Source organism: Cheilinus undulatus, unplaced genomic scaffold, assembly GCF_018320785.1.
Source record: "Cheilinus undulatus unplaced genomic scaffold, ASM1832078v1 Contig16, whole genome shotgun sequence".
Lineage (NCBI taxonomy): Eukaryota > Metazoa > Chordata > Actinopteri > Labriformes > Labridae > Cheilinus > Cheilinus undulatus.
The window spans coordinates 25,001-46,416 of NW_024571683.1; the positions used below are offsets into that span (position 1 = coordinate 25,001).

A 21,416-nucleotide genomic window follows, 5' to 3' on the forward strand; every position below is an offset into this window, starting at 1 on the left:
CATCCATCCATTCATCCATCCATTCATCCATCCATCCATCCACCATCCATCCACAATCCATCCATTCATCCATCCATTCATCCATCCACCATCCATCCACAATCCATCCACCATCCATCCATTCATCCATCCATTCATCCATCCATTCATCCACAATCCATCCACCATCCATCCATTCATCCACAATCCATCCACCATCCATCCATTCATCCACCATCCATCCACCATCCATCCATTTATCCATCCATCCATTCATCCACAATCCATCCACCATCCATCCATTCATCCACCATCCATCTATCCATCCATCCATTCATCCACAATCCATCCACCATCCATCCATTCATCCATCCAGCCATCCATCCATTCATACATCCATCCATCCATCCACCCATCCATCCATCATTTATCTATCCATCCATCCATTCATCCATCCACCATCCATCCACCCATCCATCCATCCATCCACCCATCCATCCACCCATCCATCCTTTCATCCATCCACCATCCATCCACCCATCCATCCATTCATCCATCCATCATTCATCTATCCATCCATTCATCCATCCATCATTCATCTATCCATCCATTCATCCATCCATCCACCCATCCATCCATTCATACATCCATCCATTCATCCACCCATCCATCCATTCATCCATCCATCATTCATCTATCCATCCATCCATCCATCATTTATCTATCCATCCATCCATCATCCATCCATCCATTCATCCATCCATCCATCCATGCATCCATTCATCCATCCACCATCCATCCGTCATCCATCCATCAATTCATCCACCCATCCATCCATGCATCCATCCATGCATCCATCATCCATCCATCCATCATCCATCAATCATCCATCCATGCATCCATCCATGCATCCACCATCCATCCACCCATCCATCCTTTCATCCACCATCCATCCGTCATCCATCCATTCATCCATCCATCCATCCATCCACCCATCCATCATTTATCTATCCATCCATCCATTCATCCATCCATCATTCATCCATCCATCCATCCATCCATCATTTATCTATCCATCCATCCATTCATCCATCCATCCATTCATCCATCCACCATCCATCCACCCATCCATCCATGCATCTATCCATCCATCCATCCATCCATCCGTTCATTCATCCATCCATTCATCCATCCGTTCATTTATCCATCTATTCATTCATTCATCCATCCATTCATTCATCCATCCATCCATCCGTTCATTTATCCATCCATTCATCCATCCGTTCATTTATCCATCTATTCATTCATTCATCCATCCATTCATCCATCCATCCATCCATCCATTTATCCATCCATGCATCTGCCATCCATCCATCCATCCCTCCATCCATTCATCCATCCATTTATCTATCCATGCATCTGCCATCCATCCCTTTATTCATCCATCCATCCATTCATACCTTCATTCATCCATCCATCCATCCATCCATTCATACATCCATCCATTCATCCATCCATCCCTGCATTAATTCATCCATCCATCCATCCATTCAACCATACATCCATGCGTCTACCATCCATCCATCCATTCATCCATCCATCCATGCATCTACTATCCATCCATCCATCCATTCATCCATCCATCCCTTCATCCATCCATCCATCCATCCATCCATCCACCAATTCATTCATCCATCCATCCATCCATCCATCCACCAATTCATTCATCCATCCATCCATCCATCCATCATCCATCCATCCATCCGTCCGTCCATCCATAATCTATCCATCCATCCATCTATCCAACCACCCATCCATCCAACCATCCATCCATCCATCCATTCATCCATCCATCCATCCATCACCCAACCATCCAACCATTTATCCATCCATCCATCCATCCATCCATCCACGAATTCATTCATCCATCCATCCGTCCGTCCATTCCTTAATCCATCCATCCATCCATCCAACCACCCATCCATCCACCCATCCATCCATTCATCCATCCATCCATCCATCCAACCATCCATCCATTTATCCATCCATCCATCCATTCATCCACAATCCATCCACCATCCATCCATTCATCCACCATCCATCCACCATCCATCCATTTATCCATCCATCCATTCATCCACAATCCATCCACCATCCATCCATTCATCCACCATCCATCTATCCATCCATCCATTCATCCACAATCCATCCACCATCCATCCATTCATCCATCCATTCATCCATCCATTCATCCACCATCCATCCACAATCCATCCACCATCCATCCATTCATCCATCCATTCATCCACAATCCATCCACCATCCATCCACCATCCATCCATTCATCAATCCATTCATCCACCATCCATCCACAATCCATCCACCATCCATCCATCCATTCATCCATCCATTCATCCACCATCCATCCACCATCCATCCATTCATCCACAATCCATCCACCATCCATCCATTCATCCACAATCCATCCATCCATCCACCATCCATCCACCATCCATCCATTCATCCACAATCCATCCACCATCCATCCATTCATCCACAATCCATCCATCCATCCACCATCCATCCATTTATCCATCCATTCATCCACAATCCATCCACCATCCATCCATTCATCCACAATCCATCCATCCATCCACCATCCATCCATTCATCCATCCATTCATCCACAATCCATTCATCCATCCATTCATCTGTCCATTCATCCACAATCCATCCACCATCCATCCATTCATCCATCCATTCATCCATCCATTCATCCACAATCCATCCACCATCCATCCATTCATCCATCCATTCATCCACAATCCATCCATCCATCCATCCACCATCCATCCACCATCCATCTATCAACCATCCATCCATCCACCATCTATCATCCATCTATCCATCCATCCATCCATCCACCATCCACCATCTATCCATTCATCCACCATCCATCCACAATCCATCCACCATCCATCCATCCACCATCCATCCATTCATCCACCATCCATCCATCCACCATCCATCCACCATCCATCCACAATCCATCCACCATCCATCCATTCATCCATCCATTCATCCACAATCCATCCACCATCCATCCATTCATCCATCCATTCATCCATCCATCCATCCACCATCCATCCACAATCCATCCATTCATCCATCCATTCATCCATCCACCATCCATCCACAATCCATCCACCATCCATCCACCATCCATCCATTCATCCATCCATCCATCCACAATCCATCCACCATCCATCCATTCATCCATCCATTCATCCATCCATCCATCCACCATCCATCCACAATCCATCCATTCATCCATCCATCCATCCACAATCCATCCACCATCCATCCATTCATCCATCCATTCATCCATCCATTCATCCACAATCCATCCACCATCCATCCATTCATCCACAATCCATCCACCATCCATCCATTCATCCACCATCCATCCACCATCCATCCATTTATCCATCCATCCATTCATCCACAATCCATCCACCATCCATCCATTCATCCACCATCCATCTATCCATCCATCCATTCATCCACAATCCATCCACCATCCATCCATTCATCCATCCATTCATCCATCCATTCATCCACCATCCATCCACAATCCATCCACCATCCATCCATTCATCCATCCATTCATCCATCCATTCATCCACAATCCATCCACCATCCATCCACCATCCATCCATTCATCAATCCATTCATCCACCATCCATCCACAATCCATCCACCATCCATCCATTCATCCATCCATTCATCCATCCATCCACCCATCCATCTATCCATCCATCCATCCATCCATCATCCATCCACCCATCCATCCATTCATACATCCATCCATTCATCCACCCATCCATCCATCCATCATTTATCTATCCATCCATCAATTCATCCATCCATCCATTCATCCATCCATCCATCCAGCCATCCATCCATCCATCCACCCATCCATCCATCATTTATCTATCCATCCATTCATCCATCCATCCATCCATCCAGCCATCCATCCATTCATACATCCATCCATCCATCCACCCATCCATCCATCATTTATCTATCCATCCATCCATTCATCCATCCACCATCCATCCACCCATCCATCATCATCTATCCATCATCCATCCATTCATCGAAACATCCATCCATCATCCATCCAACCAACTATCAACAAACAATCCAACCTTCCATCCATCCATCCATCATCTCAACATCCATCCATCCATCCATCCACCATCCATCCAACTACCAATCCATCCATCCATCCATCCAACCACCCAGTCATTAAGTCATCATCCATCCATCCATCCATCCATCCATCCATCCATCCATCCATCTACCAATCATCCACCCATCCATCCATCCATCCACCCATCCATCCATTCATCCATCCATCACCCAACCATCCAACCATTTATCCATTCATCCACCCACCCATCCATCCATCCATTTATCCATCCATCATCCAACCATCCATCCATCCATCCATTCATCCATCCATCCATCCAACCATTCATTCATCCATCCATTCATCCATCCATCCATGCGTGCATCCATCCATCCATCCATCCATCCATTCATCCATCCATCCATGCATCTACTATCCATCCATTCATCCATTCATCCATACATCCCTCTATCCATTCATCCATCCATCCATCATCCATTCATTCATCCATCATCCATCTCTCCATCCATCCTTTCACCCATCCATCCATCCATGCATCTGCCATCCATCCATCCATCCATTCATCCATCCATCCATCCATCCATCCATCATCCATCTATCCATCCATCCATCCATCCATCCATCTATAATACATCTATCCATCCATCATCATCCATCCATCCATCCATCCATCATCCATCCATCCATCCATCTATAATACATCTATCCATCCATCATCATCCATCCATCCATCCACCATCCATCCATCCATCTATCCATCCATCCATCCATCCATCCATCCATCCATCCATCCATTTATCTATACTTCCCTCAATACATTCATCCATCCATCATCCATCCCATCATCCATCCCTCCATCCATCCCTTCACCCGTTCATCCATCCATCCATCCATCCATCCATCCATCCATTTATCCATCCATGCATCTGCCATCCATCCATCCATCCCTCCATCCATCCATCCATCCATCCTTCCATCCATCCATTCATCCATCCATCCCTGCATCATTCATTCATCCTTCCATCCATCCCTTCATCCCTCCATCCAGCCATCCATCCATGCATCCATCCATCCATCCATCCATCTATCCATCCATCCATCATCCATCCATCTATCCATCCACCTATCCATCCATCCATCCATCCATCCATCCATCCATCTATCCATCCATCCATCTATCTATCTATCCATCCATCCATCCATCCATCCATCCATCCATCCATCCATCCATCCACCATCTATCCATCCATCCACAATCCATCCACCATCCATCCATCCACCATCCATCCATCTATCCATCCATCCACAATCCATCCACCATCCATCCATTCATCCACCCATCCATCCACCATCCATCCATCCATCCATCCATCCACCCAACCACCATCCATCCATCTATCCATCCATCCATCCATCCATCCATCCATCCATCCATCCATCCACCATCCATCCATCCATCCATCCACCATCCATCCATCCATCCATCCATCCATCCATCCACCATCCATCCATCCATCCATCCACCATCCATCCATTTATCCATCCACCCATCCATCCATTCATCCACAATCCATCCACCATCCATCCATTCATCCACCATCCATCCACCATCCATCCATTTATCCATCCATCCATTTATCCACAATCCATCCACCATCCATCCATTCATCCACCATCCATCTATCCATTCATCCACAATCCATCCACCATCCATTTATCCATCCATCCATCCACCATCCATCCATCCATCCATTCATCCACAATCCATCCACCATCCATCCACCATCCATTCATCCATCCACCATCCATCCATCCATCCATTCATCCACAATCCATCCACCATCCATCCACCATCCATCCATCCATCCACCATCCATCCATCCACTATCCATCCATCTATCTATCCATCCATCCATCCATCCATTTATCCATCCATCCATCATCCATTTATCCATCCATCCATCCATCCACAATCCATTCACCATCCATCCATCCATCCACAATCCATCCACCATTCATCCATCATCCATCCATCCACCGTCCTTCCCCCATCTTTCATCTATCCAAAATCCATCCACCATCCATCCACCAAACACCATCCATCCATAATCCATTCACCATCCATCCATCCCATCATCTATCCATCCACCATCCATCCACCATACATGCATCCATCCATCCACCATCCATCCACCATACATGCATCCATCCATCCATCCATCTACCCATCCATCCACCCACTGTGATCAGTAGAATCTCCTCCTCAGGCAGACTTACTGAACAGGAATCCAGTGTTTGTTTCTAGTCATTGTCATATGAGAATTGAACCCATACCCTATGGCAGCCTGTGAACTAGGATGGTTTACCAGAACTGCCTCAAATGTAACAGGAAGTTCTGCCTGATTGTGAGAGAGTGGAAAGTCTGATGTGCCAATGTTTTCCCTTGATCGTTTCACACATGCTCAGTAGAGGCTTTGACTCTAGCAGACAGGTTCTGTGCTCTGCGTGTTTAATATGCTCTTGAGAAATGTTCATGTCCTCACCACAGAGTTTAACATGCTCACCAACAAGCAGGAAGTTGTACGTGCCCACAGGAAGGTTTGTGTTGAAATGAGGAAGAGTTGATCCTGTTACAAGACAGTGTTAAACAACCTGAGCCAGCAGACACAGAGCTTATAAAGCATCCCCCCTGGATGTTTGACCTTTTATTGATTCATTCATGGTCAATAGAATTTGGCTTTTTCACCTTCAGTAACATTTCTCTGACTAGCTTGGAGCGTTCGTTGTGACTGGACCTTCCAGACTCAGCCAAAAATTTTACATGACATATTTTTATTTAATTCACATTACTTTGTTGAGCTCTGTTTTAACTTTGACTTAAAAGAAGATTTTTTCTTCTTGCCCATTCTTTCTGCCTATTTTTGTCAATTTCTGCAACTTTTGCTGCTTTTCCTCAACTTTTACCCATTATTGCCCAATTTTTTCGTCCATTCCTGCAACATCTTTTTTGACACTTTAAAACCATTTATGCTATTTTATTCAATATTTTAACCCATGTATGCTATTTTATTCAATATTTTAATCCATGTATGCTATTTTATTCAATATTTTAACCCATTTATGCTATTTTATTCAATATTTTAACCCATTTATGCTATTTTATTCAATATTTTAACACATGTATGCTATTTAATTCAATATTTTAATCCATTTATGCTATTTTATTCAATATTTTAACCCATTTATGCTATTTTATTCAATATTTTAACACATGTATGCTATTTAATTCAATATTTTAATCCATTTATGCTATTTTATTGAATATTTTAACCCATGTATGCTATTTTATTCAATATTTTAACCCATTTATGCTATTTTATTCAATATTTTAACCCATTTATGCTATTTTATTCAATATTTTAATCCATTTATGCTATTTTATTCAATATTTTAACCCATGTATGCTATTTTATTCAATATTTTAATCCATTTATGCTATTTTATTCAATATTTTAACCCATGTATGCTATTTTATTCAATATTTTAATCCATTTCTGCTATTTTATTCAATATTTTAACCCATTTTAACCCCTTTTCACAGCCAGTCCATTCTTTTCCTCAAGTGGTCTTCAACTGTATGCCTTTGTTAACACCATGGCCTAGCTCCACAGTCTGACATGACTCTCCTCATCGTTAGTTCTTTGTGTGCATCTCCATTGTTGACATCTCTGATATAAAGATCTTTTTGTAATCAGTGATATGTTATGACAGCATTCATAGATAACACGCATGTTCTGCTATGATCAGCGTGCTCATTATTCAGGTTAGAAATAAACATGGTTAACAGAGCTGAACTTTTTAGTGGACCATGGTTTTGCTGACCTCCATGGCCCCCATTTGGCTGGACCCCATAAAGCTCTCCCCTATGCCCCCTTGCGGGCGGTCTGGACTGTTGAAGAGAATTCAAACTGTCAGATTTGAGTTTCAGTGTACCATGGTCTGTTCATTAGCCTGACTCTGATGAAGACCCAGAGTCCACTAACCCCCCTTCTGTGTTAGAGTTCTGTATGGAGCACTGGAAGGAGGACTGGTTCTTTGGCTACCAGTGCATGAACGGGTCCAACCCCAGGATGATCCAGAGGTGTAAGAAGCTTCCAGAGAACTTCCCCGTCACTGCAGACATGGTTCAGAGCTCCATGGCTCCCAGGACATCTCTGGACAGAGAGCTGAAGGTAGATGGGTCTGACTTGATCACCTGTAGAGGGTTTTATTCACCTGTATATCGTCCTTATTGATGCATCTCCTCTCAGGCAGGTAACATCTACCTGCTGGACTACGCTGTCACAGACGGGATCCCCGCCAACACCATCAGAGGGAAACGCCAGTACATCGCCGCTCCGCTCTGCCTCCTGTACCAACACCCAGACCGTGGCCTCATACCTGTGGCTATACAGGTACGTAGATCACACCTGGACAGGCCCACAACATGAAATGTTTACAGAAACACACAACCAAGGGTTAATCACATGTCTGACTATCTTATATGAGGATGCTGCCAGGGTCTAGTCCTGGGAACAAACACAGATTTAACACAAACAAACTAGTCCTGTTGATCGACTCAGACTGGTCTACATGGAGGGTTTTATTGGGTGTCTGTAAAGAAGTCCTGCCCTCTAGTCATGCTCCAGTACGGTCTGAAAAATGACTCCTAATGTGACAATGCCCTAATTCATTCTACTAATCCTCTCTGAAATGCTATGACCTTTAACCCCCATCTAAGCTGGAGCAGACCCCTGGTTTGGACACGCCCATGTTCCTACCTACAGACCCGCCCCTTGCCTGGCTACTGGCGAAAATGTGGGTGCGTCACTCAGAGTTCCAGGTGTTCCAGCTGCTGTCTCACCTGCTGAGGACTCACCTGGTCATAGAGGTGTTCTGTGTGGCCACTCTGAGACAGCTGCCCGCCGTCCACCCCGTTTACAAGGTAGACACGCTCTAAATATACCCATCCATCCATCAATCAATCAGTCAATCAGTCAATACATCAAAACATCAATACATCAATACATCTATCAATACATCTATCAATACATCTATCAATAAATCAAACAGTACATCAATCAGTCAATCAATCAATCAGTCAATACATCAAAACATCAAAACATCAATACATCAATACATCAATACATCAATACATCAATCAATAAATCAAACAGTACATCAATCAGTCAATCAATCAATCAGTCAATACATCAAAACATCAATACATCAATACATCAATACATCTATCAATACATCAATCAATCAGTCAATCAATCAGTTAATCAGTCAATACATCAATCAATACATCAATACATCAATACATCAATACATCTATCAATACATCAATCAATAAATCAATCAGTACATCAATCAGTCAATCAATCAGTTAATCAATCAGTCAATCAATCAGTTAATCAATCAGTTAATCAATCAGTTAATCAATCAATACATCAATACATCAAAACATCAAAACATCAATCAATATATCTATCAATACATCAATCAATAAATCAAACAGTACATGTGAGGGAGCTGGAAAGCATCTCCCTCACTGAGGTGATGAAGATCACACAAGCTGCAGAGACTGTTAACCTCAGTTAATTAATACAGGATGTTATCTTATTTTGCAAACTCCTCCTGCCTTCAAGGTCAACTTCCTGTGGGAGTCCAGCGGCCAATCACCTTGTTAAGTTAGGTTTGAGCAGGGAAGGGGGGGGGGGGGAGTTTATTTAGTTATATTAGTCTTTACATTATTTGGGGGTTATTTAGTTATGTGTGTGTTGATTAATTGTAAATATTAATTTGTAAATAAAGGACAACAGATTTCTCACTGAGGGGGAGGGGTTGGAGTAGAGTGGGCCTCTGCTCAGCTTAAATAGGTAGCACCTGTGTGAGTGGGGAGTGAGTCAGATCCTGCAGTCTGCTGCTGCTGTGAGGGAGACCAGGATTCTGATGTGCCATTCAGATGTCCTTCAATAAAACAAGAAAACTTAAAGCTTTGAACCTGCTGTTTGGGACCATCGTTTATAAGTCTCCACTTCTGCCGGTCTCTGTCCAGGATCAAGGTTCACAATCCTCATAAACCTTACAGTACACCAATCAATCAGTCAATCAATCAGTCAATCAATCAGTTAACCAATCAGTTAATCAATCAATACATCTATCAATACATCAATCAATACATCAATCAATACATCTATCAATAAATCAATTAGTACATCAATCAATCAGTCAATCAAAAAGTCAATCAATCAATCAGTTAATCAGTACATTAATCAATCAATCCTTCAATAATTGTAATATTGATTATTATGATAATAATATCATCATCATCATCATCATCATAACAATAGAAATTACAATAGTAATACTACTACTAATAATAGAAATAATAATAACAATTATTATTATATTATAATTATAGTAATAATACTACAATAATACAATAACAATCATCATCATCATCATCATAATTATAGAAATTACAATAGTAATACTACTACTACTACTACTAATAATAATAATAATAATTATCATTATTATTATTATACAAAAATACAATAATAATCATCATCATCATCATATAAATTACAATAGTTATAATTATACTAATACTTATAATAATACCAATACTAATCATAATAAAAATAGGATAATTACAATAATAATGATAATATAATATCATAACAATACTAATAACAACAATAATAATATTTATTATAATTTTTGTATTTATGATAGACTTTTTAATGAGACCTGCTTGTTATTCTAAGACAGGAAGCGTCCATATTTGGACAATAAGTTGGAGTTCTCTTTCTCCTCTCTGGTGTCACCCACCTGTTCAGGTTCATGAGTTTGATCTTGGGCATATTTCAACATTTCTCTCATAATTAAGCTCTTACTCTCTGTAGCTGTCTGCTCTTATTGTAGCAGTTATACACTGTTGTCTCTTCCTGTTTCAGCTGCTGGCTCCTCACCTGCGCTACACTCTGGAGATAAACTGTAGGGGGCGCACTCAGCTCATCTCTGAGAACGGCATCTTCAAACGGGTCAGAACGCCCCACTTTAGAAGTTTGGTTTTACAGGCAGAAACCTCTGGCTCTGAGGTGATGCTGCAGCTGCTGTGCCATGTGTTTTTTATGATGTTGCTCCCTGCTCTAAATGTTAACTATTCATAACTGTCTTAGACCTGGGAGTGGAAAAAGATGATTGAGTTATTATTGTAGAAAAACAGACCTGGGCAAACTCCTGAGGCCTCCCTTATGGGCGAGGCCCCAAGTTTGCCTATTGCCTACCTTTGCCTAATGGTAAAGCGCCTATGACTACAGGGACCAACATGGTCCAAGTTCAGACATTTATAGATTCAGTGCAGGTCCCTGTAGCTCATATGGATTAGCTGGAATGAAATGGCACTTCTAGTGGTGGGCTGTGATATTGGCTCGGGTTGTTATTATTCACACTGTGTTTTGACTGCAACTCTGATTGGTAAATGAAGGGCATTAAATCTGACCACTGTGTCGTGCTGATATCGTCCTAAATGAGATGTTGTGTCCAACTGTGTCCAGGTGGTATCCACAGGTGGTGAGGGTCTGCTGGTTCTGGCCCAGAGAGAGTATAAGGTGCTGACCTACCGCTCTCTGCAACCTCGGTACGACTTCATGGACAGAGGAGTGACAAAACTGCACAACTACCATTACAGAGATCACAGCCTGCTGCTGTGGGATGCCATTCACAAGTATGTGCATGCACAACTGTAAACACGCTAACAGACACGCAATAGAATACAACAAGCTGCTTCATAATGTTACAGTTAGAGGATTTCACCGTATTATAGCTACAACATGAGCTCATCTACCGTATTATAGCTACAACATGAGCTCATCTACCGTATTATAGCTACAACATGAGCTCATCTACCGTATCATAGCTACAACATGAGCTCATCTACCGTATCATAGCTACAACATGAGCTCATCTACTGTATTATAGCTACAACCTGAGCTCATCTACCGTATTATAGCTACAACATGAGCTCATCTACTGTATCATAGCTACAACATGAGCTCATCTACCGTATTATAGCTACAGCATGAGCTCATCTACTGTATTATAGCTACAACATGAGCTCATCTACCGTATCATAGCTACAACATGAGCTCATCTACCGTATTATAGCTACAACATGAGCTCATCTACCGTATTATAGCTACAACATGAGCTCATCTACCGTATTATAGCTACAACATGAGCTCATCTACCGTATTATAGCTACAACATGAGCTCATCTACCGTATCATAGCTACAACATGAGCTCATCTACCGTATTATAGCTACAACATGAGCTCATCTACCGTATTATAGCTACAACCTGAGCTCATCTACCGTATCACAGCTACAACATGAGCTCATCTACCGTATTACAGCTACGACATGAGCTCATCTACCGTATTATAGCTACAACATGAGCTCATCTACCGTATTATAGCTACAACATGAGCTCATCTACCGTATCATAGCTACAACATGAGCTCATCTACCGTATTATAGCTACAACATGAGCTCATCTACCTTATTACAGCTACAACATGAGCTCTTCTACTGTATTATAGCTACAACATGAGCTCATCTACCGTATTATAGGTACAACATGAGCTCATCTACCGTATTATAGCTACAACATGAGCTCATCTACCGTATTACAGCTACAACATGAGCTCATCTACCGTATTATAGCTACAACATGAGCTCATCTACCGTATTACAGCTACAACATGAGCTCATCTACCGTATTATAGCTACAACATGAGCTCATCTACCGTATTATAGCTACGACATGAGATCATCTACCGTATTATAGCTACGACATGAGCTCATCTACCGCATTATAGCTACGACATGAGCTCATCTACCGTATTATAGCTACAACATGAGCTCATCTACCGTATTATAGCTACGACATGAGCTCATCTACCGTATTACAGCTACGACATGAGCTCATCTACCGTATTATAGCTACAACATGAGCTCATCTACCGTATTACAGCTACGACATGAGCTCATCTACCGCACTATAGCTACAACATGAGCTCATCTACCGTATTACAGCTACAACATGAGCTCCTCTACCGTATTATAGCTACGGCATGAGGAAGTTTGTCGGGAACTATTCAAAATAAAAGCATTCTGTACAAGTGAACGGAGTTTCTCTACAGAAATACTAAACCGGGCTTTTACTTTGAAAAGCACAAACCAGAAAAGCACTCATACACTGTTTATCTTTCCTGTGACATGTTCTACCAGTGTGGAGACAGAGAGTTTCACTAAAAGTGGCTCTTTAGAGAACAACTTTATCAAACAGGCGCGTTTAAGCTTGTGGCCCTCCCCAGGGTTATCAAGAAACACATTGTAAACATATTCTATGTGCATATTTGCCACAATGATGTAAATATGGCTCTCTATTTATCATTTTCCTGTCTAATATGGTCACCAGCCGCACACGCTGCGCGGAAAAATAGGCGAGACTTCGAATCTCTGAAATCTCCGCGCCTGAGCCACGCCTATCAACTGCATGAGCCGCGACGCTCATGCTGGCAGTCTGAAAGCTCTGACTTGTTAACATGCAATCAAACTTGAAAATTCATGGGTGTCGCGGTCAAGATGCGCGCGTCACGGTCCCAGTCTGAAACGGGCTTCACTTCTGTATTTTTCCTAATAACTGAGCTCAACTTCCACTTTATTGCTGGTAGATGTGCTCAACAACCGTATAACAGCTAATAGATGAGCTAAACTACTGTATTATAGCTAACAGATGTGCTGAATTACCATATCATAGCTCGAAGTTGACCTCAACTACCATATTACTGCTAGTAGATAATCTGAACTACCGTATCATAGCTAATAGATGAGCTCAACTACTGTATTATAGCATTTAAATAAGCTCATATACCGTATTATAGCTAATAGATGAGCTCAACTACTGTATTATAGCATTTAAATAAGCTCATATACCGTATCATAGCTAATAGATGAGCTCAACTACTGTATTATAGCATTTATATAAGCTCATATACCGTGTCATAGCTAATAGATGAGCTCAACTACTGTATTATAGCATTTATATAAGCTCATATACCGTGTTATAGCTAATAGATGAGCTCAACTACTGTATTATAGCATTTATATAAGCTCATATACCGTATTATAGCTAATAGATGAGCTAAACAGCAGTAAGCAATGCAGATAAATTACTATAATAACTGATTTCATGAGTTGGTTGTGGATCTTCCTGTCCTCTCAGGTAGACTTTTCTATTTAAATAGATATATCCTTCTAATAACTAGTTTCCTTTGCTGTTCTGACTCCACCTGTCCCCTCAGGCTCATCTCAGGTGTGCTGGATCTTTATTACCTGTCAGATCAGGATGTCCAGGACGACATGGAGCTGCAGGCATGGATCAGAGATGTCACCCAGGAAGGATTCACAGAGCTCCCTAACTTTGGTCAGTTATTCAGGTCCTGGTTTTCATCTTTAGAGCTAAACATCCAGCTTAGAGGAGCATGTAAAGTCTAGGTTTCAGATTGAGACTGAAAAAGTCTAACAACTGCATGTTTAAGAGAAATTAATCCAACGTTTTGGTACAGTCAGTTTAAACATGCAGTCCTGAATAAACACTAAGGCAGAGGACATTCTGAGGACCTTTTACCAGGATTATTGATGATCTAACTGCTGCAGGACTGAGTCCCTGATGGATCAATACAGACAATTAAAACTCTACAGAGCTGTCATCTACAGAAGAACTCATGAGTATTATTACATCTCATAACAGCTTTGTTGTGTATTTAGGTCTGAGCAGTAAACTAAACAGTAGAGAGGATCTCTACACACTGCTGACTGTCGTCATCTTCACTGGCACGGCTCAGCACGCCGCCACCAACAATGGGCAGGTGAAACACCAACACGATATTATAATGATTATAACAGATTTAATTTATGATTATAACAGATTAAATTTATGATTATAACAGATTAAAGTTATGATCATAACAGATTAAAGTTATGTTTATAACAGATTAAATTTATGATTAAAACAGATTTAATTTATGATTGTAACAGATTAAATGTAAGATTATAACAGATTAAAGTTATGATTATAACACATTAAATTTATGATTAAAACAGATTTAATTTATGATTGTAACAGATTAAATGTAAGATTATAACAGATTAAAGTTATGATTATAACACATTAAATTTATGATTATAACAGATTTAATTTATGATTATAACAGATTAAAGTTATGATTATAACGGATAAAATTTCTGATTATAACAGATTTTATTTATGATTATAACTGATTAAAGTTATGATTATAACGGATTAAAGTTATGATTATAACAGATTAAATTTATGATTATAACAGATTCAAGTTATGATTATAACAGATTAAATTTAAGATAATAACAGATTAAAGTTATGATTATAACAGATTAAATTTAAGATTATAACAGATAAAAGTTATGATTATAACAGATTAAATTTATGATTATAACAGATTAAATTTATGATTATAACAGATTCAAGTTTTGATTATAACAGATTAAATTTATGATTATAACAGATTAAATTTAAGATTATAACAGATTAAAGTTATGATTATAACAGATTAAATTTATGATTATAACAGATTTAAAGTTATGATTATAACAGATTAAATTTATGATTATAACAGATTAAATTTATGATTATAACAGATTAAATTTAGGATTATAACAGATTAAAGTTATGATTATAACAGATTAAATTTAAGATTATAACAGATTTAATTTATGATTGTAACAGATTAAAGTTATGATTATAACAGATTAAATTTATGATATTAAAAGATTAAATTTAAGATTATAACAGATTTAATTTATGATTATAACAGATTAAATTTATGATATTAAAAGATTAAATTTAAGATTATAACAGATTTAATTTATGATTGTAACAGATTAAAGTTATTATTATAACAGATTAAAGTTATGATTATAACAGATTTAATTTATGATTATAACAGATTAAATTTAAGATTATAACAGATTAAATTTATGATTATAACAGATTTAATTTATGATTATAACAGATTTAATTTATGATTATAACAGATTAAATTTAAGATTATAACAGATTAAAGTTATGATAATAACAGATTAAATTTATGATTATAACAGATTAAAGTTATGATTATAACAGATTAAAGTCATGATTATAACAGATTAAATTTGTGTCAATAACAGATTAAATTTAAGATTATAACAGATTGAAGTTATGATTAAAACAGATTTAATTTATGATTATAACAGATTAAATAAATGATTATAACAGATTAAAGTTAGGATTATAACAGATTTAATTTATGATTATAACAGTTTCAATTTATGATTAAAACAGATTAAAGTTATGATTATAGCGGATTAAATTTATGATTATAACAGATTAAAGTTAAGATTATAACAGATTAAAGTTATGATTATAGCAGATTAAATTTATGATTATAACAGATTAAAGTTATGATTATAACAGATTAAATTTAAGATTGTAACAGATTTAATTTATGATTTTAACAGATTAAAGTTAGGATTATAACAGATTTAATTTATGATTGTAACAGATTAATGTTATGATTATAACAGATTAAATTAAAGATTATAACAGATTAAAGTTATGATTATAACAGATTAAAGTCATGATTATAACAGATTAAATTTTTGATTATAACAGATTAAATTTATGATTATAACAGATTTAATTTATGATTATAAAAGATTAAATTTAAGATTATAACAGATTAAAGTTATGATTATAACAGATTAAATTTCTGATTATAACAGATTTTATTTATGATTATAACAGATTTAATTTATGATTATAACAGATTAAATTTATGATTATAACAGATTAAATTTATGATTATAACAGATTAAAGTTATGATTATAGCAGATTAAATTTATGATTATAACAGATTAAAGTTAGGATTATAACAGATTAAAGTTACGATTATAGCAGATTAAATTTATGATTATAACAGATTAAAGTTATGATTATAACAGATTAATTTTAAGATTGTAACAGATTTAATTTATGATTGTAACAGATTAAAGTTATGATTATAACAGATTAAATTTAAGATTATAACAGATTAAAGTTATGATTATAACACATTAAATTTATGATTATAACAGATTTAATTTATGATTATAACAGATTAAAGTTATGATTATAACAGATTAAAGTTATGATTATAACAGATTAAATTTAGGATTATAACAGATTAAATTTAAGATTATAACAGATTAAATTTATGATTATAACAGATTTAATTTATGATTATAACAGATTAAATTTATGATTATAACAGATTAAAGTTATGATTATAACAGATTAAATTTAAGATTGTAACAGATTTAATTTATGATTGTAACAGATTAAAGTTATGATTATTACAGATTAAATTTAAGATTATAACAGATTAAAGTTATGATTAAAACAGATTTAATTTATGATTATAACAGATTTAATTTATGATTATAACAGATGAAAGTTATGATTATAACAGATTTAATTTATGATTATAACAGATTTGATTTATGATTATAACAGATTAAAGTTATGATTATAACAGATTAAAGTTATGATTATAACAGATTAAATTTGTGTCAATAACAGATTAAATTTAAGATTATAACAGATTGAAGTTATGATTAAAACAGATTTAATTTATGATTATAACAGATTAAATAAATGATTATAACAGATTTAATTTATGATTATAACAGATTTAATTTATGATTATAACAGATTAAATTTGAGATTAAAACAGATTAAAGTTATGATTATAACAGATTTTATTTATGATTGTAACAGAATAAATTTAAGGTTATAACAGATTAAAGTTATGATTATAACAGATTTAATTTATGATTGTGACAGATTAAATTTATGATTATAACAGATTAAATTTAAGATTATAACAGATTAAAGTTATGATTATAACAGATTAAAGTTATGATTATAACATATTAAATTTAAGATTATAACAGATTTAATTTATGATTAAAACAGATTAAAGTTATGATTATAACAGATTAAATTTAAGATTATAACAGATTAAATTTATGATATTAAAAGATTAAATTTAAGATTATAACTGATTAAAGTTATGATTATAACAGATTTAATTTATGTTTATAACAGATTAAATTTAAGATTATAACAGATTAAATTTATGATTATAACAGCTTTAATTTATGATTATAACAGATTAAATTTATGATTATAACAGATTTAATTTATGATTATAACAGATTAAAGTTATGATTATAACAGATTAAATTTAAGATTATAACAGATTAAAGTTATGATTATAACAGATTAAAATTATGTCTATAACAGATTAAATTTATGATTATAACAGATTAAAGTTAGGATTATAACAGATTTAATTTATGATTATAAGAGATTAAATTTATGATCATAACATATTAAATTTAGATTATAACAAATTAAAGTAAGGATTATAACAGATTAAATTTATGATTGTAACAGATTAAAGTTATGAGTATAACAGATTATGTTTATGATTATAACAGATTTAATTTATGATTATAACAGATTAAAGTTATAATTATAACAGATTAAAGTTATGATTATAACAGATTAAATTTAAGATTACAACAGATTAAATTTATGATTATAACAGATTAAATTTAAGATTATAACAGATTAAATTTATGATTGTAACAGATTAAATTTATGATTATAACAGATTAAATTTAAGATTATAACAGATTAAATTTAAGATTATAACACATTAAAGTTATTATTATAACAGATTAAATCTATGATTATAACAGATTTAATTTATGATTATAACAGAATAAAGTATAATTATAACAGATTAAAGTTATTATTATAACAGATTAAAGTTAGGATTATAAAAGATTTAATTTATGATTATAACAGATTAAAATTAGGATTATAACAGATTAAAGTTATGATTACAACAGATTAAAGTTATGATTATAACAGATTTAATTTATGATTATAAGATTAAATTTATGATAATAACAGATTAAAGTTAGGATTATAACAGATTAAATTTATGATTATAACAGATTAAATTTATGATTGTAACAGATTAAATTTATGATCATAACAGATTAAATTTATGATTAAAACAGATTTATGATTATAACAGATTACATTTATGATTATAACAGATTAAAGTAATGATTATAACAGATTAAATTTAAGACTATAACAGATTTAATTTATGATAATAACAGATTTAAATATTAAGACAGCCCAGACCCACTGAGGTTAAAACAGATTTATTTTGTGATTATAACAGATTTAGTTCATGATAATAACAGATTTAAATATTAGGACAGGTTTTGTCTAGTTGTACTCATCTCCATCATCCTTGTTTCTCTCTTGGTGTCTAAAGTTCGACTGGTGTGCCTGGGTCCCGAACACGCCCTGTACCATGAGACACCCCCCACCCACAGACAAGGATGCTGTTAACATGGAGATGATCATGGACACCCTCCCTGACGTGAGTCAGTCGTGTGTCCAGATGGCGATCACATGGCACCTGGGACGAGCTCAGCCAGACGCCGTGAGTTATTCAGACGCTGCTGCCTAACCAAACATATTTTTAATCATCACACCTCATGTACAAAAAAAAAGAAAATTCTGTGTATTCTAATCTGTTCTTATTTTGTCATGTTTTTTTGAAGGTCCCTTTAATATTTGATTTAAATGTTCATATTTTATTTTCTCTCAGATCCCTCTGGGTCAGTAAATGAAAGCTCTAATATTTGATTTAAATGTTCATATTTTATTTTCCACAGATCCCTCTGGGTCAGTAAATGAAAGCTCAATATTTGATTTAAATGTTCATATTTTATTTTCTCTCAGATCCCTCTGGGTCAGTAAATGAAAGCTCTAATATTTGATTTAAATGTTCATATTTTATTTTCCACAGATCCCTCTGGGTCAGTACACAGAGGAACACTTCACAGAGGGGCCAGCTCAGCAGGTGATTGACAGGTTTAGGGCGGAGCTGAAGGAGATCGAGGAGCAAATCAGGAGTGAGAATGAGGGGGAGGAGCTTCAGTACCTGTTCTTGCTGCCGAGCCGCATCGAAAACAGCATCACCATCTAACCACGCTAATATCACACTGGTGTCTGATTTTTCATCATGAAACTTTATTTATAAAAGTGCATTTACACTCAGAGAAATCTTTACTGTTGCAACCATTCAGAGCTTTAAAATAAATCAATGTTTTCTTGCCTGGTTTGATTTTGTGTGCTGTTTTTTTTAATTAATTAGATTCAATGATTTCAGATTTTCTGCTCTGAAAATTTTAACTGAAATTTGAAAAGACTACAACAACAGATAAATCACAGCAGCTTTCATATGAAGATATTCCCACTCCAATCATTTATTAAATATGCCCTTCTCAATAAAATGCTCCCAAAGGATGGGCAATCCATGGACTATGCTGGAATTGAACCCTCTGCTGTAAATATGATCAGAGAATGTGGTGGAAAATGCAGCCATTTTCAGGCAGTCCTGTCTCATTCCCCTCCATAAACAAAAGCTTTCAGGTAGATCAACATTATTTATCATGTTGCGTCTCAGGATATACTTACCCAGTTTATAAAGAATTACCAAAACTGAAGAAGTTTAAACATTTAAAAATGTTCTCCCGTTTTAAAGACCTTTCAAAACCTGCTACAAAAATTAAAGTGTCTTTCTGATTTTCCTCCTAAAGTCCTAAATATAATTGAAATCACTGTGGTAAAAAAAAAAATCACCCCCGTACAGTGAGAGCACAAGAAGACACTAGCTACTGAGACATGTTTGGTTTCTGAACCAGGCTATAAACCAGTTTACTTCAAGAGTAAAAAAAAGAAACGGCTGTACACAAGTTTATTTCTAAACTAAGAAAACGGCTGTAAACAAGTTTACTTCTGGAGTAAGAAAACGGCTGTAAACAAGTTTACTTCTAGACTAAGAAAACGGCTGTAAACAAGTTTACTTCTAGAGTAAGAAAACGGCTGTAAACAAGTTTACTTCTAGAGTAAGAAAACGGCTGTAAACAAGTTTACTTCTAGACTAAGAAAACGGC

The 21,416-nt window shown here is 36.3% G+C and overlaps 1 protein-coding gene across 1 annotated transcript in view; it reads left to right on the top strand.

Moving 5' to 3' along the window:
• alox12 (arachidonate 12-lipoxygenase) overlaps positions 1 to 20,594 on the top strand; it is a 43,230-nt gene extending 22,636 nt beyond the window's left edge. Inside the window, exons 6-14 of the mRNA XM_041782447.1 lie at positions 8,255 to 8,427; positions 8,506 to 8,649; positions 8,976 to 9,179; positions 11,200 to 11,286; positions 11,803 to 11,972; positions 14,614 to 14,735; positions 15,080 to 15,180; positions 19,727 to 19,897; positions 20,267 to 20,594. Of these exons, the coding sequence (XP_041638381.1) occupies positions 8,255 to 8,427; positions 8,506 to 8,649; positions 8,976 to 9,179; positions 11,200 to 11,286; positions 11,803 to 11,972; positions 14,614 to 14,735; positions 15,080 to 15,180; positions 19,727 to 19,897; positions 20,267 to 20,446 (1,352 nt within the window). The 3' untranslated portion in view covers positions 20,447 to 20,594. The remainder of the gene's footprint in view (positions 1 to 8,254; positions 8,428 to 8,505; positions 8,650 to 8,975; positions 9,180 to 11,199; positions 11,287 to 11,802; positions 11,973 to 14,613; positions 14,736 to 15,079; positions 15,181 to 19,726; positions 19,898 to 20,266) is intronic.
• Positions 20,595 to 21,416: the final 822 nt, after the last annotated feature.